The 24,405-nt window shown below is 48.6% G+C and overlaps 8 protein-coding genes across 8 annotated transcripts; 7 read left to right on the top strand and 1 right to left on the bottom strand.

The window, feature by feature from the left end:
• Positions 1 to 424: 424 nt before the first annotated feature.
• On the top strand, positions 425 to 2,993 carry EV420DRAFT_630545 (uncharacterized protein). Its single transcript, XM_060482854.1, has 23 exons — positions 425 to 596; positions 650 to 675; positions 731 to 742; positions 803 to 845; positions 907 to 945; positions 1,004 to 1,017; positions 1,066 to 1,164; positions 1,216 to 1,225; positions 1,281 to 1,298; positions 1,354 to 1,379; positions 1,437 to 1,462; positions 1,520 to 1,554; positions 1,606 to 1,642; positions 1,696 to 1,711; positions 1,762 to 1,801; positions 1,851 to 1,951; positions 2,008 to 2,067; positions 2,119 to 2,146; positions 2,192 to 2,249; positions 2,303 to 2,327; positions 2,382 to 2,493; positions 2,542 to 2,614; positions 2,666 to 2,993. The coding sequence occupies exons 1-23, from the start codon at positions 558 to 560 to the stop codon at positions 2,674 to 2,676; spliced, it is 948 nt and encodes a 315-aa protein (XP_060328247.1). The 5' UTR covers positions 425 to 557; the 3' UTR covers positions 2,677 to 2,993.
• Positions 2,962 to 4,396, top strand: EV420DRAFT_1765996 (isoprenoid synthase domain-containing protein). Its single transcript, XM_060480858.1, has 3 exons — positions 2,962 to 3,366; positions 3,412 to 3,697; positions 3,749 to 4,396. Exons 1-3 carry the CDS (start codon positions 3,014 to 3,016, stop codon positions 4,181 to 4,183), a joined length of 1,074 nt encoding a protein of 357 aa, XP_060328246.1. The 5' UTR covers positions 2,962 to 3,013; the 3' UTR covers positions 4,184 to 4,396.
• Positions 4,397 to 7,500: 3,104 nt separating this feature from the next.
• On the top strand, positions 7,501 to 11,513 carry EV420DRAFT_630390 (GMC oxidoreductase). The gene is made up of 13 exons (XM_060482852.1): positions 7,501 to 7,573; positions 7,627 to 8,108; positions 8,165 to 8,274; positions 8,326 to 8,738; positions 8,784 to 8,822; positions 8,874 to 9,155; positions 9,210 to 9,625; positions 9,676 to 9,952; positions 10,009 to 10,084; positions 10,136 to 10,484; positions 10,535 to 10,585; positions 10,636 to 10,960; positions 11,014 to 11,513. Exons 2-13 carry the CDS (start codon positions 7,821 to 7,823, stop codon positions 11,151 to 11,153), a joined length of 2,766 nt encoding a protein of 921 aa, XP_060328245.1. The 5' UTR covers positions 7,501 to 7,573; positions 7,627 to 7,820; the 3' UTR covers positions 11,154 to 11,513.
• Positions 11,514 to 11,687: 174 nt separating this feature from the next.
• On the top strand, positions 11,688 to 13,091 carry EV420DRAFT_1645440 (uncharacterized protein; the record flags this gene model as incomplete). The annotated part of the gene is made up of 1 exon (XM_060477783.1): positions 11,688 to 13,091. One exon carries the CDS (start codon positions 11,688 to 11,690, stop codon positions 13,089 to 13,091), a length of 1,404 nt encoding a protein of 467 aa, XP_060328244.1.
• A 29-nt stretch (positions 13,092 to 13,120) lies between these two features.
• On the bottom strand, positions 13,121 to 13,488 carry EV420DRAFT_1645439 (uncharacterized protein; the record flags this gene model as incomplete). The annotated part of the gene is made up of 4 exons (XM_060477782.1): positions 13,121 to 13,141; positions 13,198 to 13,251; positions 13,312 to 13,381; positions 13,433 to 13,488. The coding sequence occupies 4 exons, from the start codon at positions 13,486 to 13,488 to the stop codon at positions 13,121 to 13,123; spliced, it is 201 nt and encodes a 66-aa protein (XP_060328243.1).
• Positions 13,489 to 13,652: 164 nt separating this feature from the next.
• On the top strand, positions 13,653 to 15,259 carry EV420DRAFT_630248 (uncharacterized protein). Its single transcript, XM_060482851.1, has 3 exons — positions 13,653 to 14,728; positions 14,779 to 14,818; positions 14,873 to 15,259. Coding segments are annotated over exons 1-2 (780 nt in total). The 5' UTR covers positions 13,653 to 13,949; the 3' UTR covers positions 14,780 to 14,818; positions 14,873 to 15,259.
• Position 15,260: 1 nt separating this feature from the next.
• Positions 15,261 to 17,383, top strand: EV420DRAFT_630407 (uncharacterized protein). Its single transcript, XM_060482853.1, has 5 exons — positions 15,261 to 15,499; positions 15,555 to 15,707; positions 15,758 to 15,865; positions 15,914 to 17,213; positions 17,269 to 17,383. Coding segments are annotated over exons 1-5 (1,683 nt in total). The 5' UTR covers positions 15,261 to 15,379; the 3' UTR covers positions 17,271 to 17,383.
• A 1,729-nt stretch (positions 17,384 to 19,112) lies between these two features.
• Positions 19,113 to 21,010, top strand: EV420DRAFT_630229 (uncharacterized protein). Its single transcript, XM_060482850.1, has 10 exons — positions 19,113 to 19,372; positions 19,423 to 19,464; positions 19,516 to 19,572; positions 19,629 to 19,680; positions 19,729 to 19,772; positions 19,827 to 19,896; positions 19,948 to 20,040; positions 20,096 to 20,101; positions 20,157 to 20,722; positions 20,777 to 21,010. The coding sequence occupies exons 1-10, from the start codon at positions 19,237 to 19,239 to the stop codon at positions 20,911 to 20,913; spliced, it is 1,203 nt and encodes a 400-aa protein (XP_060328240.1). The 5' UTR covers positions 19,113 to 19,236; the 3' UTR covers positions 20,914 to 21,010.
• The last annotated feature ends 3,395 nt before the right edge of the window (positions 21,011 to 24,405 follow it).

The following is a 24,405-nucleotide window of genomic DNA, read 5'->3' as shown; positions in this document are numbered from 1 at the left end:
CGACACGAAATATGAAAGCGGTTCCAACGCGGAGTTACGGATTCATTCAGGATTCAGGCGTCTACAGTAGTGCCAGATACGGCTGTTTAATGAACTTCTAAGTATGTCGTGGTTCACGGTGAACGGAGATTCTCAGGCCGATCGGAGCCGAAGAGCCGCAGCACGTTCCGGGCCCGATCATCAATCGTCCTCCCTAACTCCCACGAACCGTCCAACCTTCATCCCAAGTTCCCTAGGTCTTCCATCTAAAACTCTCATATGATAAGCGGAAATATTTTTACGATATATCATAGAGTTCCCACCTATTCAAAACAGTATTGCTAAGCTTTCTTTTTGGCCTAGAATCAGATTGTCGTCGCCGGTTGGCTCCAATTTCTAGCGCGCGCGTTGATATTGGGCCTGAAGGGAAACTCGGTGTGACCCATTCTCCACATGTGCCCAAATTTTATTGTTATGGCAAATGATGGGGGTACACAAGGAGGGGAAATCGCCGAGTTGGTCTTTTCTTTTCACCCCAGTTTCCTCCAGCGTCTCTTGGTCTCTCGTACACGAAGAAAATGAGTACGGCAACGGCAATTCCTCCTCTAGACAACACGGTGCGTTAATTCTGTCAAATTACACCCTTATTTTGTGCTCAAATACCCCGTAGATGGGAGCTCTTCTCGTTGGTGTCTTGTAAGTACGCGGTATGCTATGTTCAGTCCTTGTCAAGCTTTCAATTTTTGAACAGATTCTCTACTGCGTAAGTCAAGAGCATCTTCTACATCCCAGCTACTTGACGCGAAACATTGATATCGTCTAGACTATGGGGTACCACTTGCGTGCAAACCTTTTCGTATCTCAATGTAAGCGCCTTCTTTGCTATTTGTCCAACATTTCCCAACAATTAAATATTCTCATCGCCAGCGCTATTGGAGACTTGACACTCTTGGCTTTCGGATTCTTGTGAGTTCAAAAGACGATCCCTCCTATAAGATGCGTTCGATTCTGAATCTGTATTTAGGTTCTTGCAACATTGTAAGTCTGCTTGTTTCCGTCTTGATCATCTCACCTATCGTGTACTAGCGCTATGGATACTTTGCATGAAATTCTAATATGCCATACCATTTATACCTACTTGGTTTCAAATTTCGCCAATCCAGCGCAGCTGGAGATAGTCGAATGGTGAGTAAAATCGTCCCTTTTTTGCACTACAATATTCACACTCTGAACCAGGAGCATTCTCGTAAGTCCACGTATTAGAAGTGTTCAACTTTCTATTACTAAGATTCAATTTTCAGGTCGAAGTCGTAGCATCAGTGCGTAATTTTTTAGGACCTCTTCTTCCTTGGCGCATGTTGATTTCTTTAACAGGCGTGTGTAGCATTGATGGTCCAGTCGTACGCCTTTTTCTTCAAAAAAATACGACGTTGATGCCACAAACCTAATCCTGACAGATTCTTCACCTATCGTGTTTGGATATGTTGGCATACTTCTCTCCCATCTTTTTTTTACTTCTTTAACTGACCTTCGCGAACAGTGAGCCACAAAAATCTCTATCTCATCCTATTCCTGGTATGTTGCTCCCACCACGGCAACAATATAAAGCGTTCTCACCAATCCAAGGGCTCTCTCGTCGGCGCGGAATTTTTTGTGTGCATAGGTAACTGGCTATCGTGATCAGAGACGTTCTGATAGCTCAACATGTCCTTACAGCATACTTTGCAAAATCGTAAAGTTTAGCTTCTCTAGTATCGGTATTCGCCTTATCCAGAGTTTTAGATGGTCCGTGGAGGTCTACTCCGATTCGTATAAAGTCAGGGTTCGTGCACGCTCTCAAGTCCAACTTTCGGGAGGCTCATGAATCGCAGTCGTTGTCACAATCAATGAATGCGCTTGCCGCAGCAGGAGATTTGGCGATCTGCGGATCGCTTATAGTCTTACTGCATCGTTCCAAGTCTGGAATGAAAAGGTCCGCAGTGACTAGCCCTTCCTTGGTAGTGACTTAAAACATCCGCGATTGATTAGGTCGGACGCGATGATGAACAAGATGATCCTCTTTACAATGAACACCGGGTTGCTCACAAGGCACGTCCCTGCGGGCCAAGTGGTTTCCGATGCTGACCCGTCTTCATGTAGCATCTGCGCCATCATGTCTCTCATCATGGTAGGTTCAGCTCTTTCCTGTAAACGAAAAATCTGAGCGTTTCAGATTTTGGTTTATCCTAATACATTTCTTTACATCACATTCTTTTTCAACCTTTCGAGACGTGGGTTTTCGTGTTATTCTGGTGCCAACATCATCTAACTACCATGTCTCTAGTGTATTCCAATTCTCTTCTGGCAACGTAAGAGCACGATTGTCGCTTTGACTGGTGGACGTACTGATTTCTGTATTCTAGTCTCAACGCGCGCAGAGGTATGAAGACGACTGTGGATGGCTCGGCACTGGGAGCCTCCTTCACCTTGGATAGCGATGGCAGACGTGTGCCTATCTCCGCGGAGAGCGCTTCTGTTGGTATTGGTTTATTAATACATAATCCTTGCTAACCTTTACCGCAGAAACCCAGACACATTGTAATCAACCGCAATGTAGACGTTGAGGTGCTCGGAGACTACGAGATGGATTCTGTTAGTGCCTTCCAATTTTTTCCTTCTCCCCTGACTCTAATTTCTCTGTGGATAGCGTCAATTTGACTCAAAGCCGAAATAAGGCATTCCTATTCTCAGCGTGCTGAGCACTTAAAAACACAAATTCAGCAGTGGTAGTGGCCTCGGGCCCTTGTTTTAAAGGACATGAAAACGGGTTCTACTAACACCTTCACAATTAATGGTATCTGGAAGCGTTAGCTCCTTATTTAAGTTTTGTTTCGTGGCTTGCAGTGTACGATGATCTCGGTGCTGGACTATTTTCTCTACAAATTTTGGAATAAATTTAAATAAATAAATAAGAAATTCAGCATTGCACATGATCCTTCCTCTCTTTCTTTCTCACCACCACGTTCTCGAATATTGAATATATCCGTACCAATGAATGGCTAGTTTCCAGCTCCCTGACATACTCAGCTACAGTCGATCTTTTGATCTTCGAGCCAACAAGCACTGTCGAAGGATAACCGATGCGTCAGAGGCGTGGATCCGCAGCCAGGAGCCTCCGATACTCAATGAGGAAGAGCGGGAAACGTTGGTTGGCGTGAAAGCAGGTCTTCTCACGTCGCTGTGCTTCCCGACGTGCGATGGACCTCAACTCCGTCTCTTTACAGACCTCTGTACTCTGATGGTCTATTCCAACGCACGGCTCTGGCGCCAACCTTTACGGTCTTGTTGGTCTGGTGATGGCACGGGGAATGGAGTCGACCTTTTTGCTGGTCACACGATATTGATGCAGTGAGTATTACTCGATTGTGGAGTTTAGTCGTTCTAATTCTGTAGTCTTGTCCCTCGCATCCAGAAGATATACGACAAAGAATCTCAGATGTGGCAGAACAGATTCACGGACTCCGTTAGGACCTACCGCTCTGCACAACTCCAGGTCATGGAGAACCCGAATTATATCCCTCCGATTGCAGAATATCTCGAACTTTTGCCAGACTTGAGCGGTATCAAGATCGTCCTCGACTTCATAGAGCCTGCCGAAGGGCTGGATATTGAGGGAAAGACATCTGAGGATGTTGTTCGTCTTCGGCAGCATGCGGTCAACATTGTCGCTTGGACCGTAGTTCGTACCTTCCTTGACATTTTGCTCCGGGTCACTGACAAGGGTATCCAGGACATCGTCGGGTACAACGTAGACCAGTCCATCAACAAACGGTACAACCTCGTTTCTCTTCTCATGACCCATAAGCGCTTGCCGGTGCAGGTTGCCGCCCAGCAAGCAGGAACGATGGTGAAAAATGCCGTCGACAGTTTTCTGGAGACAGAGGCTCGAATTGTGACAGCTTTAAAGCAGCCTCCGACTTCTTCGGGCCGCTTTTCATGGATATGGAATACATTGACGCCTGCTGAGAGCACCGCAGAGGACAAAAGCAGCGAAAAACGGGAAATTGATGACCTCATGCTGTGGATGCAGGGACTTCGCGACTGCATCGTAGGTCATACGAACTGGGTCTACGAGACGGATGTGTTTTTTGGGACGAAAGGAGAGGAAGTACGAGGATTTGGATGGGTTTTTTTGCTCCCCAAGGCAAACACAGCTGGTGCTTAGAGGTAGCGCCATTCGTCACCCCGTCCGGCACGGCAGGAATCATTTCTTCGGACCTGAACCGGTATTTAATGTTCCCGGTCGTAACTGACTTGAACAAGAGCAACCAAGATATCAGTCTCAAAGGTAGTCCCAAGCCTGGAGAGGCACATACCTCGCTGGGGTTTCCCTGCAGCTGCATCCTCATCCGCCACCAAATTGTCCTGAAAATGTGACCCAGATTGTCTCCATGACTCGCCGAGTTCCCATTCCTGCCATGTCCGCTAATGTTTCCATCGTCCTCGATATGCGGCTCATCTCCAATACTTGACGTATTTCCCACGTATGGACAACTCATGCCTAGGCTTCCTTACCTAACGCCACATACCCATCAACCATTGTCGTAAAAATATACGATCCCATTAATTTTGACTCTGAAGATGCACAGTATTTTGATCCGTTCGCCCTCCTCGAAACGGAATTGATGGCGCACGCTTACCCCGCGACAAAAATACTCAGGTCGGAAAGATTCAGACAGAGAGACGAAAACATCGCGCTTGCGACTGTTGCTAGTTGACCTCAGGCTGTGGATGCAGGGGCTTCGCGACTGCATCGTAGGCCATGCAAACTGGGTCTGGAAACGGATGTGTTCTTCAGGACGTTATGGAGCTTTGGATGGGTTTCCTTGCTCCTCAAGGGCCAAGGCAATGCAAGCTCGGATGGTGCATAGAGCCGGGACAGCTTCGGTACGAATCGGTAGTGAGATATTCATCGTTTGCAGTTTTTATTTATAATAATACGATGATAGTAGCCGTCCAAGTTTAAACCGTACACCAGGCTTGCTGTACGTTTGTCCTTATCGGGATTCGATAATGAGACTTAGTGTAAGCAATGTCGTTGGATTCACCCTCCATTCTCCATCTCGTTCCTTCCCTCCGTAAATCCCAGGGGATTTTTTCCGATGCTCTGAAGTACTCAATTCAACACACTGTGGACTACGCACTACGGACAGCCTCACCCTTATATGTCATCTCGCTACGAGTTTGGATAGTTCTCTACGGCGTCATCCAAAGCTTCCACTTGCTGGTAGTAGTCGGATCAGACTATATGTTGCATAGCCGGGTCGTACTCAAAAGCCAGTGTTTTGACGGGTTGATCGATGTCTCCTGACAGGCAGGTGACCATCCAGACCCTACCATTGGAACAAAACTAAGTCGAAAATCGAGCCCCTTCTCGTGTCCAAGTTGCATGGACAGGAGCGCTTTCTTCGCTGCAGCAAATTCCGGGCTTTTCGTCCGGGCAGATTGACCTTCTTGATGACATTCTAAATACTCAGTTCGTACTTCATGTAGACAATCACAGACTGTCTCGAATGTTTCGAGCAGTATGCAGTGTCATGAAGGCCCGTTTTCTGGACGCGGATTGGGTGACCAGGCATAAAGACCGCCCAGAACTGATTTGGTGCTTGCATGACACCGAGCTGTCCGTGATGCAGTAGATACATGCTATGCCCTTTGATGAACCTGAGGCAGTACCCCCCGGGTATGTCTTTCTCAGCACTATCTATCTTGTGACCAACTTGGTGTTTCTGAACGTCAACTAGCACGTGTAGCTTCTGGGAGCGATGGAGTTTTAGCCTAGCTAAACTGCCGTGCCACTGGTCTTCTTGTTTCATTAACGCCTCGCCGGGTAATGTTGACCTTGATGGACGAATTATCTATTATTATATGCCTATTTTTTCCGAACCTGTTCAATGATGGCTCCCACCATAGCTCTTCCTTTTTTAAACTCCATCATCGCATGCTCTGAATCAGTTGAAGCCTATGTACGGAGAAAATGCGCGCCGGCACAATTACTGTACTCCACCTTCCAAGGGATTCGCTACTGCCGACTCGGACACTTGAAAGTCCAGATCAAGATGGCTTCTTTTCGCGTCGTTGAGGACAGAAGAGGTCTGTATCCTGGGTAGTCGTTTATTGCCTCCTTTTTACTTCCGTGCAAGTGTTTCTTCTCCCGTTGACAGCGTGCCCAATTCGTGGAACCAGTGCAGATGCCAAGTCAGCCTCAACTGGGAGAGGGGTTTGATAAATTGATATAGTCTCCTCGCATCCTGATACTTGGCCAGGAATACTGCATCTTGTTGCTTATCCAACTGAATAAGACCATTCTGTCGTTCCCTAGTGACCCTGTATAGAACGGACTCTGAAATTTTCCTTCTCAGGGACATCTATAGAATAAGAACACCTTTCCCATGAAATCAGCGGCTTGAATTCTTGAGTACGTTCGCTTCATTGTTTCACTCCAAAGTACTATCAATCTACATTAGGGGTAGTTCAATTTTGCTCTGAATCGCATAGCTCCCCGGGAAAATAGCTAGTTAGCGCCAGTCATATACATCTCGGTAATGGATACGAGCTTTTCATTATCTTTATTCTGAGCATGGCACTGAGCAGTGCGCCGCACTCGGAAAACCGGACCGATATTATTCCCACGGCACATTACCTGGGCACGACCACCATTTGCACCAGTACGACGACGAGCTCAACGGCCAAATTTACATGGGCACCAAACAAGACTATTTTGCGCTCTATTACTGCCAGTAACTGTGAAACTATAGGCTTGCTCTCCTATTCTTACGCTAAGGCCTTTCGCGTTTTTCTCAACAGCACTCAATTAGGAACGTTAAAATAGGCAAGGCGTATAGCCAGCGACAAGCACCGCGAGCATGATTTTGCGACGTTAGGTTCTACGCGCATGCAGCTACATTGGTGGAGCTTCAGCTTCAGCGTCCAGATGACTACATCTTTAATTCTTACCGAATGAGGCCGGCCGCCGGCCTGGGCATGGAAAATCCGACGAAGGTTAAACGCTGAACCTTGACGTTGAGGGAACGCAAATAAGGGGAGGACACTGTAGTATGTTATTCTCATCGCAATCGCTCCAAACTCATGTCGACTTCCAGCTCTAACTTGCAGCTGTTATAGCCGATAAAAATGTGTGACACTGTATACCCATGAAAACCTCCGCTCTTCAATCTTAACACAGACCAGCACCGCCAAGAAATCCGGAGCATCTACTCAAGGAGACCGGCGGTAACAAGTGACTTCTTGTCTGGCCTCTTGAGGCCTTTTACCACTGGTGGGAGTTCCAGCAATCTTGTTCAAACAACTTGAAATCATTATGATTACTCTCGGACTTTCAATAGTCCGGCATCTGGAGCGCAAGAGGGCCGTGATTGTTGCCAACGCGTTTACATAGCTACGGAGAGAAGATTTCATTATACGGGAGCCGATTGGTGCGCGCCAATAGCATTAGAGCTATATCATCAACGTGACCGCCGGCCAACGTATCTGCAAAGCAAAGTTGCCTGAGCAACTCTTTCAGGCACCGCGCATGTCTGCTTCGCAACAGCTTGTGTGTAACTGTCTTCTCAGTTCGTTCTAATATGAAACTTACCTCTCAGTCAGGTGTGTCGTTAGAGTCAAAAATTCGACTCGCAAGCACTAATGATTAACTTTCTTGAAACGCCTCTCTCCTATGGTCGCTTCCTCCACACATGATTGACCCCGTCAAAATTTTCCGCGTTTTGCGCGGTAACCAATTCCCATTGCTCTACTCGGGGCGCGTAAGACCACGCTGTATAAAGCGCAAGGTCTGACGCATGAAAGACATTCGTCTCTTCGTTCGCCTACTCATTCCTTGCGAATTGCCGCTACACTCTCCTTTTCCCTTACCTTCGTTGGCCATGTCACTTCGACGTCTGTCGCATGTTGTTGTGACTTTACTTGCTATACTTTCTGGTGTTAGAGAAACTGCTGGCCAGTCTGCCTCTTCCTACACCGACCCAATCACTGGGATGTCTTTTCAGGCTCTGCAGGATTCTTCCACCGGATTCGTGTTTGGTCTCGCCCTTCCTGAAACTATAGGCACCGATTTCATTGGGCAAATGGTTTGTCCGACGCATTGTTCCTGCATAAACCCTGAAACAAATCTCTGTTCCATTAGATCTACCCATCGACTGACGGAGCCGGATGGGGTGGCGCGATGACATCGACACTGCTTCTCGTCTATTGGGCCAATGGAGATGAAGTGATGACGTCCTTCCGTGAAACTTCGTTCGTGCTTTGGACTTCTGCGCGGTGTCGAGATAGCTGACATTTCCATAGTTCCTACGCTTCCCCAAGTGTATATGACGGCAACGTTACTTTGTCGACTATTCCTGATGGCACATACGTCAACGATACCCACGTATCCTTGACTTTTCTTTGTGGAGGATGCATTACTGGCGATTCGCTCTCCTTCTCTAGCACGGATACGAGCGCAGTCCTTGGATGGGGATACTCGACATCTAGCCTCAGCGATATCACCGACTCCAGTACTGCTTTGGTTTTCCACAGTGCTGGTTACGGAGAGTTTGGTTTTTCTATCAGTGGTGCCCAGACCTCAGAATATGACACCTGGGCTGCGCTCGCTGAGTCTTCAAGCGAACCTTCTTCGACAGCTTCAGCCTCTGGCACTGCTACTTCAACAAGCACTACCACTGCTCCTACCGCAACCACTACCGGAAACATAACATATGGTACGAGAGTCTATGGTTTCATTTACTTTGCTTACAATACATCAGATGCTATCATCGTTGGTAGTGGACCTGCTGGTATCATTGGTATGAATTATTTCCAAAAACATGCTTGTCTTCACTGACCTATATGTTTAGTTGCCGAGCGCATGGCTGAAGCTGGAGACAACGTTCTGTTAATCGAACGTGGGGTAGCCTCCTTATACTCCTGTGGCGGGGAGCGTGTCGAATCGTGGAACGACACCATCACAGTGTTTGACCTACCAGCGAATGGTTATGAACTTCCGTCTCTTGATGACACAAGCTTTTACTGTACTGACACCGCCTCCCAGGCTGGATGCATACTCGGTGGCAGTGGCATGGTCAACGCTTTGATGTGGGTACCTCCAACAGCGGTCGATTTTGAGAATTTCCCCGCCGGCAAGTTTGACGTTGGTATCCGTAATTTCTTTCATTGATGATAGCATTATACAGGATGGAATTGGGATAATGTTTCTGCATCCGCTGACAACCTCTATGCGCGCAATCCTGGCACGACCCTTCCCAGTGCAGATGGACAGTACTATGATACCGCTGTCTGGGACATAGCATCCGCTTTTCTTGCGAATAATTCATGGACAGAGGTCGATGCCATCGCAAGCCCAAGCGATAAGACCAGCGTGTACTCGCGACCACCTTGGAATATCCAGGGTGCGCAGCGCGCCGGCCCTGTTATGACCTATCTACCTCTTGCGCAAGCGATGGACAATTTCGAGCTCATGCTCTCGACAACAGTGACGCGTGTCGTTCGTAACGGATCTACTATTACTGGTGTTGAAATTGAAACAGACGGTGCAAGAGAGATTATCAATATCAATGATGGAGGTAAAGTCGTTCTAACGGCAGGAGCGGTATGTCCTCCTTCTTTTGCTTCAGTGATTCCTCCCTGATTGCTGGGTAGATGTCAACGCCACGGATTCTTTTCAACTCTGGTATCGGGCCTTCTGATCAGATTGCGATAGTCCAGTCTGGTTCGACGAGCATAACTCTCCCTGAAGAGTCTGAATGGATAGACCTTCCAGTCGGAGAAGGGATCATGGATCATGTCATCTTTGCCGTTACAGTTGACTCGGCCACTGGGTTTACTGCATATGACTACTCAAGCATCAACTCGGCCAGTGCCAATTCTACCGACACTGAATTGTACAATGCTGGTTCAGGTATACTCGCACGATCTGGTAAGTGCCTTAATGGTATCGAATGTTGCGCTTTGCTCAAAGTTCTTATGCTTTAGGTCAACGCCTAACGTTCTGGACAAACATCGAAACCAACAGAAGCACCCGATACATTCAGGGAACCGTCGCACCGAAGTATGTATTTTGTTCTGCGTCTTCGGCGGGTACTCATGGTCGATAATATAGATCCAACAACACAATTACCTGGAAGATCTATCTGACGCATGGGCTCACATCCAACGGCACGCTTGGAATCACATCCGACGGCAGTACAACGCTGATCAAGTCACCCTGGCTCACAACAGACGATGATAAGGCGACTATCACTAGTTTTATGGAAACATTCATTGGCTACATGGATAACTCCAGTGAACTAAGCATTACTTCTCTTACGGGGGACAATATCACCGCCGAGAGCTTAATCGAGGATTATACTACTGGTGCGCATTGGGCTGCGAGCTGCAAGATGGGCGAGAGCAACGACGGTAGTTCCGTGGTGGATACGGATACTAGGGTCTGGGGTACAGATAACCTGGTGAGCACCCTTTCATTGGTTTTACCAACAGAACTCAGGTGTGCTTGCAGTTCATCGCGGATGCTTCGATCCATCCAGATCTTCCTGTTGGCAATATTCAGGTGACCAGTCTTGAGTAGAACATGTCGGCATCGTCTAATTGTTTCTACAGACTGTTGTCATGATCGTCGCGGAGAAAGCAGCGGAGAAGATCATCGCCTATACGGCGCCCTCGAATTCTACGACTTCCTCTGTGTCAACGGACACTGAGACTTTCAGCGCGACAGCCTCGTACTCAGGTTCCGCCGGAGCGACTTCTGTTGAGTCGTTACCTGCTACCCAAACCTCCGTCGATTCTTCGTCTGCTGCTTTTACTTTGGTCGGGTCACCGACCTCTTCCGCCGCTGGATCCTCTTCAGTCGGGTTGACTACCACAGGAACAAGCACAAGCACGGCCGCTTCTTCCGTTATTACAGACGCTAATATCTGCTGGAACAGTATGTTACCTGATTCTACATACTATTGCTGGTTCTGAGATATGGTTTCTCAGATTACAACTCTTGCATTGCTGCTGGTCAGCCTAACCCAGACTGGGACGGATGTACAGCGACGAAGGACGACTGTTTGACGAAGGCTTCATATGGTCGTCGCTCGCGCACGCATAGGAAACGCCGATTGACGCGCTTCTGAACATGAGCATATTGGAGTCTTGATGGCACTTATGAAGGAGGACGCTCTGCTGGCGGGAGTCCATGACTACTTTGTTTTGCCCGTAGAGGGTTTTCCATGTCTTTCTGTATTTTGTATGCCTGTCAGAAGCCATAGCGGGCTTGATATGAAGTCAAGTAGTGCCGACCACCTTAGCCGCATTTTATCAGCCAGAACGGCGTCAAGTGTTGAACTACTTTATGCTCCCTCAGACGCACATTAATGTTGGATATTCTCCCTTGCCACGCCGTTTCATGTATTCTGTCAGATATCCGTCGCAAAGCTACTACGAACCAAACAATAAATTTAGCCAAAGATATTCCACATCATACAACAAAGCTGAGGATCTTCACGGAAGCTTGAACAATATCTGGTATCGCCTTTGAGGAATGTCGGGAACATGTTTTATTAGGAGATATAAGTAGTCGCGTCGGCCAAATTTAGCAACTGCAAGAAAAAGAACCAAATCCCGACAATGCGATCGAAGACTACTTATCCAGCCCGCCTTTGACCACCATGAAGGCGATTCTCATCCTCGCGCTTTGTCTGCCCGCCCTTGCCGACGAAATCAAACATCGCCAGCTCATTCCACCTGGAGCCAATACAATTCCAACCACGTCGAGTAGTTACGACTACTGGTGGCCATACCCTCCCGGAGGTGTTGCCTCTACTACAACAACCACGCCAAGCGCCATTCCGTCTACGATACCCATAGAAGTCAGCGGCATGCCACCAGAAACAACAGATTCGAGTAGTATCGTCTCTACTTCCCTGCTACCTTCAAGTTCGGATGATACCGACAGCACCATGCGCAACAGTAATTCATCCTCGTCGACATCCAACACTCCCACATCATCGGTGTCCATGATAACGATCTCGCCCCCTTCCTCCTCGCAATCCGCTCTTCCCAGTCTGGTAACCTATCCCAAGAAGGAGCCAAATGGAGCCAAGATCAGCATGTACCTCATACCCGTTCTGGTAGTCGTCGGTGCGATACTGGGAAGCCTGTGCGCGTGGATTGGCTGGGGATGCCTCACACGGAAAGGTCGACGAGGAAAGACTGAACTCGAGGTAGGCCCTGCATACGACTCGGAGGCGGGAAGGGTGAAGGCCGACGAAGGATTTTCTTGGCCGGCGATGGAGACGCAGACGCAAGAAAATACGTTCCTCGTTCTTCCAACCAATCCGCGACGGACCAGACCTTTGCGTCCATCACGGGCTGATACTTCCTCCACTCGGGTCTCGCGTAAGAACACGACCACCACGATGGCTTCAGTGTCGGTCTATTCTCAGGTTGGAGAAGATGAGGAGTATGAAGAAGAGAAGCATGACGACGACGGTATGTCATTCCTGGACGCGTACGAGAGTGATGAAGAGTTCATGGCAAACGCCCGGAGACCATCATCGCGTGCAGCCGGGGGAGGTACTCAACGCGTCGTGTCGAGACGCAGGAATCATGTCCGGACCGATTCGGATATGACTGTTGACGGTGGTAGGCTGGGGAGGAGCGTAACGGGGAAAAGTACAGGAGGATTCAGGATCATAGAAGAGTCGCCGTTGCCCACACCAGCAGCTGTGGCGAAGACTCCGTCTGGCGGCCTCGGAGGTTTTTTCTGGGGAAGTCAGCCAGAGACGGACAAGTATACGGCACTTCCATCTCGTGGACAGAACAGCCGCAGCCGCAGTCCGGTCAAGCCTTCTCGGGCAGGCACTACGGCAAGCCATCATCCACTGCCGCAGAGTCCAAGGCAGATCATGAGTCCAAGATTAGAGGGATCCTTGTGTTTTACGCCATCGATAGGTCAGGAAGTGAGTGGAACGGGTGGTTCGGAGTACGATGACGCTCTTTCGCTGCGCAAAGTGGAGGATATAGTTGAAAAATCCCGAAGTCAGAAGAATCTTCGTATTGGAGCCCGGTAATACGGTATTTTCGTCGATCCCATAGATAGTTACTTTACACGATCGATTTTCTTGAGATGCTCGAAAGTCAGCAAGGAAACATTAATTAATGGACACACTCACGAACAGTCCGTTTGTCCCAGCGTTGTGTGACTGTCACTGGTAAAGCTTCCAGTAGTTCCTATGAGCCTAGTAAGATAATTGAGAAGGAAAAAAGACGCATATATGCACATCAACGCACCCCGAAGCCAGTACTTCGGCTAGACATCGTCTTCCCACCACGAATAGCACTCTCATGGTTGAGTCTGGCCCTACACATCAGGGTTAAACTGGCAACGATGAGTGCTGATAGGGATGCTGACAGCGACCGACGACCTGCTCCCCAAAGAGAAGTGACGAGCCCTGGCTTCTGCTCCATGACCGTCAACGGGAAATGTAGATATACTGCGCGTACTGGTCTAGATCACAGGGAAATTGTTGGATATCTTGTAGTGAAAGAGGTTTCCATCGCGATGCCCATTGGCAATTCGGTCGTAGTAAGAGAAGTCGGACGACGACTCTCTTACGTATAGCGGGGCCTACATTTCATAACCGAACTCTTCAGTTATCCTGTCATCATCGTATATACAAGGAGCGACGACGAGCACGTACCGAGTCGCCTGTCCTGCTCTCCACCGACCGTTCACGGTGCCGAGTTGCTCATTTCCGGTTCCGCAATGGTCTCGTCATTGTCGGTGTTAGCGGCAGCTACCCTGGAGCGCGTTTGTGGGGTACATAAATTGACATGATGGAAGAAACAAAAGAAGAGATGTCACCGACAGGCAGCACTTTGGGCCGGCAGTGCATGTTCATTCCCACCCACCACCGTCTTTTTCGTTGATGCCTGGCTTTTCGCTGCCGTGGTCGCGCGACGTCAACGACGACGACGAGTCGTCGCCTTGGGAAAGAGGCGTACCGACGCCGCGCTCAACAGTCGGTTTTTTCTACCCACCACCTTCATCTTCTATCCCACCGGTACCGACAGACCTACCCAACAATACTAATACAATATCTTCTTCTAATAACGTCCATGCCGACGCCCACGCTCCTTCACTTCCCCGTAATTCAACTCTCCGAGTGCATGAAAAGGCTGCGCAGGTAACCCAGGGAGTACTACCGCCATCCTGGCTGCCGCCAACGACCATTTTCCAGACATGCATTCTTCTTCTATTCTTTCTGCCCCTCCCACCGCTGTTTTCTACTATATATGCAGCTCTGGGAGGGGCTATTCTCGGTGGGCACGTCCCAGTCAGGTCTTTCGCAGAGGCAGGAGCGACTGGGGGCACTATACTAGCACTACCACTGGCGCTCGCGATTTGGATACTGCTCGCTCCAGAGAAGCAATCCCCCAGAGAGGATTTCTTCGATGACGACGAGCCTCAGACGTGGTGGACTCGTTGGGGAAAATTCGTGCTGTGCGGGTTTATACTAGTCTTTGTCGGCGTTGCCACTTGCCCTCTGGGCGCCGTTTGCATCCCGGAAGAGGATAACAGAGACTTGGAAGCAGGCAAAGCAGCATTGGCCGCGCTGGTCGGTGGGATCGTTTTCTGTAGTGCTTTGGGGGTTATCTTTGCTTTGGGGGTTTTGTCGTATTGGCAATACGCGAGGAGAAGAAAATGGTGAGCACTCTCTATTATTCCTGCATATCTTTTCTGATTTCGATGCTCAGAGCGCTCAGATTCAGCCATTCTTTATTGTTGTAATCTATTGTACGTGTCTTCTATCCTACCTGCATCCTTTCCTGTCCTCTAATTTTCCTTTAGCGTACATATTTAGAGGGATCTGTATTTGCTGCTGTTGTTGTATTGTGGACACTGCTATTTGCTTTGCGTTGACTCCTTGAAACGTGAACCATACATGTCGGCATTTCTCTGTGAAGGGCCGGGGACTGAAACAATTTTTTCGCAAAATGATCTGCTGCCTGTCGAATTCGACCCGGGCCCCCAGCGATGTTCGCAAAACCATAGGGATGGTACATTGACATGGACAAGACGTTCAAGCTAACTTTGGGCAACTCAATACGATCAGTATGATTACGTAGAGCTACGGAGGCGTCACGCGTCACGGGCGATCAAAGCTCTGATTCGGAAAAACCTGGTATCTGAGCACGGGACAATGTGCCGGAATGTTGCGTTGCCGTCATTAGAGAAGAGAAGTACAGAACTTCTTGGAACATTATTCGCTCTGAGAGAAGCGGTGCTTGGACTATATATTGGGAGCACACCACTCCCTCGTTTCTTCAGCGGTCTTGAACGCTATTCCTGGGCCTGATGACTAATTGTGATGAAGAAAAGATGAATGTCGACACCGACTGTCTCAAGGAGATCGCCTCTCAAGGTTCTGGGGTTGGCAGCAGCTGCGCAACGTCGGTTGATGGGAACCGCATCTATGTGAGTCGTGAGAAAAATCATACTAGCAATTTTTGCACTGAAAATTCTCTATCAGGACGCCATCATGGTCAATAGGCATCATGACACTATCTCTGAAGAAGAGGCGACGAACTGGATTAATGCACTATTGCATGCCGCTCAGCGGCTTCGACTCGAGCAGCTACTCAGGAAAGGGAACACCTTGCGGGAGGTATTGAACGACTTTCATGTATGATATTATGTCTGGTTCTGTTAGGCACTGTTTGATTCGTTCCTTAGCATGAGTTCGGTGCATTCTTCAACAGGGGAGAGACCTACATGGATTCAGATTCAGAAGAACTTGAAATGAGCGGCAACCACGAGGAAGGTATGCCAGCTCGCGTCGAGGTATGATTACGCTTCTATCCTCGTGTCCTTTCTCATTTCTTCAACAAGGAGAGGCGGGAAAACTTTGAGCTTGATGTTAGCGCTCGATACGAGAGTAAGCACGAGGATGGAAAAATACACTCTCACGGTGACCACGACGTGGTGCGGGAGCAGCCAGATCGGGAGACACGAGTCGGCCGGCCGCTCCTCGACTGTGCTCGAGAGAGTTTACAGCCAGTGAAGCTCAATACCGGCACTCTCGAGGAAGTTGTGGTCACGTACCACGGCATTCGCCCACCTTCGGCTGAAGATTCTGATCCTGTCGAGGCCCAGAAGGTAAACAAATACAAGATGACTTTGTCGTGTCGACACGCGGAGCGCAATGGTGACAAGCCGATCCCAGACAGGGCCCTGGTTGCGCTCATGGATGGACTACTAGTACAGGGTACCTTCCTGCGCCTTCCCGCAGCATGGACAGACCTGAACTCCTCTAATTCGAACTTCCTCGCCAATAGACTCAACAAGTCATTCAAAGTGACCCAGCTCAAGTTGTTGGGCAGGGAAGATCACATGTATAGCATCACTGACGGTGCAGAAGGGGCCTATGAGTTGGTTATTGGACGGGCGTCTGCTGTGGTATTCAGTCTGCGTCAAACAAGTGCATATACTCTGGATGACCTTACTAAATGCCTGTGCCGCTGGGGAATAAGGTTATCGACATGCAAGCGAGTGCGTGTGCATGACCAGCTGCCCAGAACGTCACTCAGGACATCCGAACCCGTTCCTTACCGTCGGAAGGGCTTTCAACTGACCATGGAGGACTTTGCGAGTTATGTTGAAAGACGGCGACAGCTATTCAGAAACAGCGACGTTGCTCGGGCTGCTCTTAAACATGGAGGTCTCATCTGGCGACTAGCAATGGAGGAAGTATCGGAAGAGTATGTGACATCTGGTCCATCCCCGAGAGTGATGGAAACCGGGGCTTGCCTTCGGACGACGGAGGGCGAGGCACTATGGGATGAAATGTTGATGGATGACCAGATTGATGTCATTTGCGGTGTGTACAAGGTGGAAACAGAGGACGATCGCTACCCTAAGGGTGACCGTCGAGGAAAGCTCACAGAACATGTGTCTTGGTTTCCCAAGGATGCGGGTTGGCGAGGCTGTGGGCTCGATGTGGGCTTTTGGAGTCCTGATGCGGAATCTTGGTATCAACATAGGCTGGCAAATTATCTTGATGGAGACTTCAAATGCAAAAATCAGTCAGAGTGGAAGAGATCATTGAAACTGTGGCGGGATGCCCCCAAACTCGCGGAAGGTCTGGAAAAGGTATCGCAGGGGTTTCTTCAATGCCACGTACTGCGTCTTTGTACGTTGATCGTTCTTATTTGTTCTTTTTCTCGCATGTTCTAACAGCTGTTTAGGATTTTTTCCGACTATTCCACAACCATTCTTGATTGCTGTAATCTACATGTGCACCTCTTACTTTCCGATATGACCTAATTTGATCAGTACGTTTGGTCAGTACGTGTGAGTCTCATTACTTGCCTATTACTCTAGGGTTTAGCGCTAAACTTAGAGTGATTGTGAGTCGTATCGGAGCATTGTGATTTCGTCTAATAATTCAAGCTCCCTGAACTCTTGTCTGACTGCGTTGCTTGCTCGATCTTGTACTTTAGCCGACATGTCACCTGTCCATTTACTGTATGTGCCATCTATCTTACCTGCATCCTTCCTCTAATTTTTTTTCAGCGTACATATTTAGAGGGATCGGTATTCGCTGTTGTTGTTGCATTGTGGACACTGCTATCTGTTTTGCATTGACTCCTTGAAACTTGAACTATACATGTCAGTCCCTCTGAAGGGCCGGGGATAGCCTCACTCAAAATGATCTGCTGCCTTTTTTCACCCGGGACCTCAGCGGTTCAACGTTGCAACGTTAAACGTTCGTAAAACCTTAGAGATGGTACATTGACATTGAAGCCTGCCAGTTACACTGACAGATCGATTTCTCATCGTTCAAGTATCCAACACCAACTTTATCGGTCCGAGATCCCGGTGTAAGTACTCCGGAGTCTAGATCCATCACCTTCGTACCTTTCATCATCATTGTGATTACCGCTTGACCTCCACAATTGTTTATAGATGCCAGATACCTCAAGCTCAGGTGCAAAGACAACAACCGCCCTCTACCATGTCACTATCCTTGACAGAACCAGCCGGGTTCGACAAGTGACTGTAAGCATCTCTCAGGACGCATTGAAAGCTCTTCGGCTCAACCACTTACATCAATAGCTTAAGAGGGGTGGAGGTGCCTTGTTTCTTTAAGGTAAGGGCTTCGTAACAGATCCCGCCCGTATTGTGCTGATGGTTACCTGCAGAAGTCCTATATATGCTCCACCTATCACCGGTCCTTTTTTCATTACGCGTGAAATGCGGATAAGTGTCTGCGGAACACCTGATTACCGACAGCACCCAGGCAGAACTTACAAGGCACGCGCAATTCCTCCAGGGTTCTGTTTCTTTTATTGACGATAATCCAACAGGAAGAAAATGCGAGTTGCGAGATATGAGGGATAAAGCTGGAGGCGGGAAAGTGAAACTAACATCAGCGACCGAAGTACACGAAGCTCGTTCCTACGCGATCGCTATCTCACCTCACTCCAGCAGGTAGAGTTGTCGCATATGAAGGAATTCATCACCTCGGCTTTGAGCCCAACAAATGATCACACTGGAGCTGCGAGTTTGTATGAGACGAGATCAAAAAGCCAAAGCTGTAATTAATCAGTCCTTGGCTGAGATCGTTAACCTTCTCATTGCGTGCGGCGATCAGCGATACTGAAAGGTTCGTATTGCCTCTTCTCAAAGCCCACGTTGGACTGACTGATGAGACAGATTGATATCATCATTGTCTATGCGCGCCATGCTGTATCTCGTGCTTCCTGGGATATTCGTCGCGAGGTTTTTGAAGGGGAAGCACACCTTGAAACAAATATACGCATTGCGCGCCGAGCAGCACGCGGGACTCGAGTGTCAACTGTCGAAGGAGCCGCTCTTCCCAATGTCCTTCAAATCGACGCGGATGTGATCGTTGCTTGGGTATGAAAAATTCATGTCCAGTCTCTCCTTGTGTTTGTCCGTTTTTTCCGTCTTGGCTCGCTATCCTCGCCATTCTTATTCATTATTTTAGGATCGATTCGTGCTTTCCATCAGCCATCCTTCTATTGGAGCACTTTCCCACTCATCAGAGGTGTCGTGATCGTGATCGTTGCATCAATCTCCGGTATATGCGCTGATCATACCGGAGAAGTTTTGGTATATCTCATTACGTGCAACGACTTCCTATCTCCTGAGCGTCTTGCCTTGCCTTGCTTTCCCTCTCCCTAGCTCGGATGGTTGCAACACACTCTCTCCTTCAAGTTCTCCTTGGTCTCTCTTTTCTGGTTCCTCGTCTCCTTGCGCAAGACCATATACAATGCATTGATAGCGGATCAGACTGGTATACGAGTGTCGTGGGGGAGACGCCGTGTAAGACTATTTTTTGCTTCCCTCTTCATTAGAATTGAACTTTGTACCAGGTCGAACATATGAACGGCTACGCCAAATATGCAACAGCAATTGTATGACTCCGTCGTTCACCGTTGTTCATTCTGAATTGAATCTCTCTTTAGATGTCTTGGGTGCCTTGAGTCCTAATACTCCTCCGGATACATGTAACGACCAACTCGGTATGTCCTGGTATCTCAGCAGTAACTATGCTCACTTATCTGTTCCGCAACTATAGCCGACTGTTGTTGCAACTCAATCGCATTCGGACTTAGTATGTTGTGTCTCACGTGAGTGATCCTCGCTTAAAAAGCGACCGAGTCTCAACTTTTGCATAGATGTCAGCGAGGAATAGGGCCCAATGGCAACGGTATCGATGCCGGTGCGTATCTGAGGTGCACTCAGTATGGTTAATCCTCACCTTCAATACTGGAAGGCATCGGCGCATATCAACAATATCTTAAGCATGGCTCAAACTCGTTTTGCACCCCCAATACTAACAAATCGTATGTATTCTTCGCTTTCACGGTGATGGGGACTTAATTTACGATCCTCAGATTTACGAATGACATACAGTCGGCGGTATGCAATAATGGACTGAAGATCCACAACAGCTTCTATGACGCAATATTTTGGGCCAATGGACCGTGGTATGCCAGACTTCCGTTGTAATCTGAAGACATCGTCTGAATCTTACTCTCACAGGTTCTAGTATGTTGGATCTATCCTCAATGCAGTTTCCTCCATTCTGACCTTAAACTGGTAGTACGTGGTCCCGCGAACAGATGGAAAAGGTTAATGCTGCTGACGGGAATAATTCGTTCACGCATTGCGCATCGACAACCGTGGTTATAACTAGTAGTTCGCAGTCTCAGCCGATGTCGCTTTCAGAATCGACCCCGCTTTCTCAGTCGACAATGCCTTCCCAGCTGACGTTGTTTTCCCAGTCAACGTTTCTTTCCCAATCGACAATGCTTTCCCAAGCGGCGTTACTTTCTCAGTCGACGTTTCTTTCCCAGTCCACATCGCATTCCCAGTCCACGTCGATTTCCCGGTCCACATTGCTTTCCCAGTCCATGTCGCCTCCCCTGTCGAGCACGTCATCGACCACTGATTCCACTACCGCGAGCGTCACTTCAGCTTCTACCTTTACACAGAGAGAAAGTCCATCAAAATCTCTCAATGCGGGCGCCATAGCCGGGATCGTGGTAGGGTGTATCGCAGGAGCAGGAGCAATCACGCTGTTCCTCTTCTGGTGGCTGTCGTTCCGCCGACGACAAGCTGCTATCGAAGACTCGGAAACGTCGGCCCGTCCCTTCCTCGTCGGTCACGGTAAAGTATATTCCTCAGCTCCTTGGTTCTAGGACTAACGAAATCGGTTTACAGCACCATCCATGTACAACAGTCCTTCCGCCACTGAGCCTTTGCTCCAAATCGGAAGCCCATTGCTCACGAGTGGGTCGGCAGAGAGACGGTTCGAAGAGAAAAGACAGAGGGAGCTACCACCTGCTTATTCGGGGTAGACATGACCTCAGGCCTGAGAGTACATGAGGGGTGACTTCGTTGCGCCTGGTGAGCCTGGGACGAGTGGGAATAGCGTACGAGGGAAGGATGATGGATTTTGTTCCAGAAGCTTGTGTCAGCTGTGGACCCCGTACTATGAAGACGGACAAATTTTTGTAGTTGACTGTTTTCTCTGGTAAACAAGGATCACTGTTTACATGACTCCATATAAGCAAGAGGACGAGTAAACTACTAGATCAGTCAATGGATGATAGTCATTGAAGCCATGCTTTTTCTTCGACGTCGACATCGCACACGCGAAGTTGCTTTGATTCGCTCGCATGACAGCGGCATGATACCCTGCATCTCCTGCACACCAACTGCACCGAGTGCACGGTCACCAACGGACATGACTTTCACATGCAAATCCTCGGGCCACGTAAGTATCGTGTTCTCTCGACCTCACCCACCGCTTCTGAATCCCGATCGTCCCTTCCAGCCTCTCCGCCCTCCTTCCCGCACAGCCATGAACGTTCCCTCAGACAGCCTCCGACCGCGTACCACGTTTTCCTTTCTCCGCACTGTCCTCCAAAGTGCATGAAAAGGCTACACAGAAACCCCAGGAAGTACTACCAGTGAGCAGTATCCATTGCTCCCGCATACCTTCTCTGATTTTGTTCCTCAGATTTCGACCGATCTTTATTGTTGTAATCTATTGTATGTGCCATCTATCTTCCCGACATCCTTTCCTCTAATTTCTCTCCTGTGTATCATAGGGAAGTACGAGCTTCTTGGAATGTTCTTACTGTGAATCGTGAGAAGCGCAACGTGGACTATTTAAGGGCGCTTCCTCGTTTCTTCAGTGCTACCTACCTAAACGGTTGAGCTCTTGCTTCTGTGGTCTCGAATGATACTCCTTCCTCTGCTGCTTCTTTCTTCGTCTCCATCTAATCCCGATGAAGAACAGATGACTGTCGTAACCAACTCACTGACATTGTGTTCAACACATGTTATCAAAGGCACAGTCAATCATAAAGGTAAGTGTCTCTTGCATAGTTGCGCAGGACTCACTGAAAAGAGGTGTCAACAGAACTCATCCTGTAGAGTTTCAATCACGGCTCAAGTATAACGAAGTCATTATCTTAACTCATCGTTCCTGGAGTGATGGCGACCAAAACTCCATTCCAACACCAGCGACTTCTCCTATTACTACAACAATGGTGCATACACCTAGCATTATTTCCCCTCCGAAGTCGATGGAAGTCAATGACATGACACTGGACAGACACAACAGACTTCAAGTTGACGGACGTCGTCTCAATCTCCCCGTTGCCTACACTTTCATCGGATGACACCGACAGCACTGCAAGCCGGAATAGTCTATCTGCACTACTACTGCACCCACTTCATATTGTCGATGTCTTCGAATCTCAGTCCCCTCCTTCCTCGCAACTCGTCATTCCAAGTCTCATAATCTATTCAAAGAGTGATCGAAGTGATAAAAATCAGCACGATGGCATACTACTGGGAAGTATGCATATGGTTTGGGCGGAACTGCCTCATGCGGAAAGGACGGTGGGAAAAAAGAGCTCGAGGTTTGCTCGATGCTCGGTCAACACGCCAGCTCAGAGGTGGGGAAAAGGAAGTCCGATGAAGGGTTTGGACGCTGGCAATGGAGACGCAGACGCAACTGATACCCTCCGACGTGGCGTATCGTAACTAGTCTGGCCGCGGTCCGGTGCAGGACCGCATGAACCCGGTCCGAACCTGAACCGAACCCGCAGGTCCAGGTAACGCCGTAGCCATTGATTTACCATCCTTTTTATCTCCTATCTTATCGTCCTGACCGTTTCCCTTCATACGTGTACCTTTACTTACAATGAGCTACCGAGGTAGATTAGTTTGCGCTTATTTACCTGAGCTGTATCAGCAGAGGTGGCCAATAAATCCAGTTTTCCAGTTTTCCAGGTGCGGTTCAGGTTCAGGTTCAGCACAGCCATCGAGGTCCAGGTGCGGGGTTCAGCCTGGCCGAAATTTGCGCACCGGGTCCGGACCGGGTTCGAACCTGCTGAACCTCCAAATAATTCGTGCAAATTTCGCGAGTGTACAGGTGAGTTTATAAATCTAAATTTCCCCTCGTAATACTACCTAATACAGAGAATCGTGGTCTCATTTTGGGGTAACTATATAGTCGGGCAATATAAGGTTCAAGCCACCACATTCAGCACTGTAATTACGTCTTTGCAAGAAATTTGAGCAAATCGAGTACGCCCGAGTACGCCCGTCGCCTAGTGCCAATAATCCGGCCATGGGTCGAGAAGTTGACGAAACATTGATCCTTCCAGAGAACACGAAGCGTCGTGTCCAGGTTGCAGCAAAGCTTATCGACGCGAACAATGACGCCAAAGATGCACGGAGTATGAAGACCTTTCTCGGAGTAGAAGGAAATGTCCAGTCTGGTGGTATGTTGCTTGTACCAATATTTTAAGAAAGTTATTGAATGTTCAGCAGTTGAAGATCGTACTGACGTACCAAAGGATTATGACAAGCCAGACGGCGACGCTGTTAATCCTGATGGCACTCTGAAGACGGCAGACCAAATTGTATGGGACCATTCCCCGACATCCTCCCCGGTCCCGAAGCGAAAGATCGATATCGACGAGCCTAATAAAGAGAGCACCAGTAAGAAGCAGAAGACGGCACGTTTTACCTTGTCCGAGAAACCATGAGAGATACTGATGGGATATTATTCCAGCATGCTGCCCCCAAGCCAGCGACTACGGCTGATACTGCCACCAATGATACAGGCAGCAGTGAAGAGTCAGAGATGGAAGAAGGAGAGAAACGGTACTGGCAGATCAAATCAAATGGAGGTGAAGTACATATGAAATTCTGCCATAACATCACACTAAACTTAGTCCAGACCCGAACGAAACGCACGCTAACGCGCCTGCGATGACAGAGTCGAAAGGACAGCGTACATAGTCGTTGTCTACTTCTAATGTTAGATATATGCTGAAATCCTACTATGATAGCATTGACGACAACTGACAGTTGGATTGACGAGCTAATCCGCAAGAACTCGGCTTCAGTTCCTTCCGAGCCGGCGAGCCCAACAGCAGAGCTTGAGGAATTCATGTATAGCAAGCCAGTGAACTGGGCATTGTGTGAAGACATTATCGCGTGGTGGGGTGTACGTTGTGTCCTTGTATTGAAGTTCATATGACTAATTTGTGTGAATCAGATTCACCAAGATGAGTATCCGGTGCTGTCTGCTATGGCCCGTGATTATCTCGCCATCCCTGGATCTTCTACATCATCGGAGCGTGCTTTCTCATATGCAGGGCGTACTGATTCTGATCCTCGCCGTCGAAACCTTGGTGCCGAGAAGTTTGGGACGCTGCAGCGTTTGAAGGAAGCTTATCGAGATGGATGCGTAAGTGCGCAGAATGAAGCGTGGATGGATACTGGACCTTGTTTTGACGAGGCAGACTGGGACTTTTCAATGTAGT

Source organism: Desarmillaria tabescens, assembly GCF_030435595.1.
Source record: "Desarmillaria tabescens strain CCBAS 213 chromosome Unknown EV420scaffold_29, whole genome shotgun sequence".
Taxonomy (NCBI): Eukaryota; Fungi; Basidiomycota; class Agaricomycetes; order Agaricales; family Physalacriaceae; genus Desarmillaria; species Desarmillaria tabescens.
The sequence above is the reverse complement of the archived record's forward strand: the minus strand, read 5'-3'. Positions and strand labels throughout refer to the sequence as shown.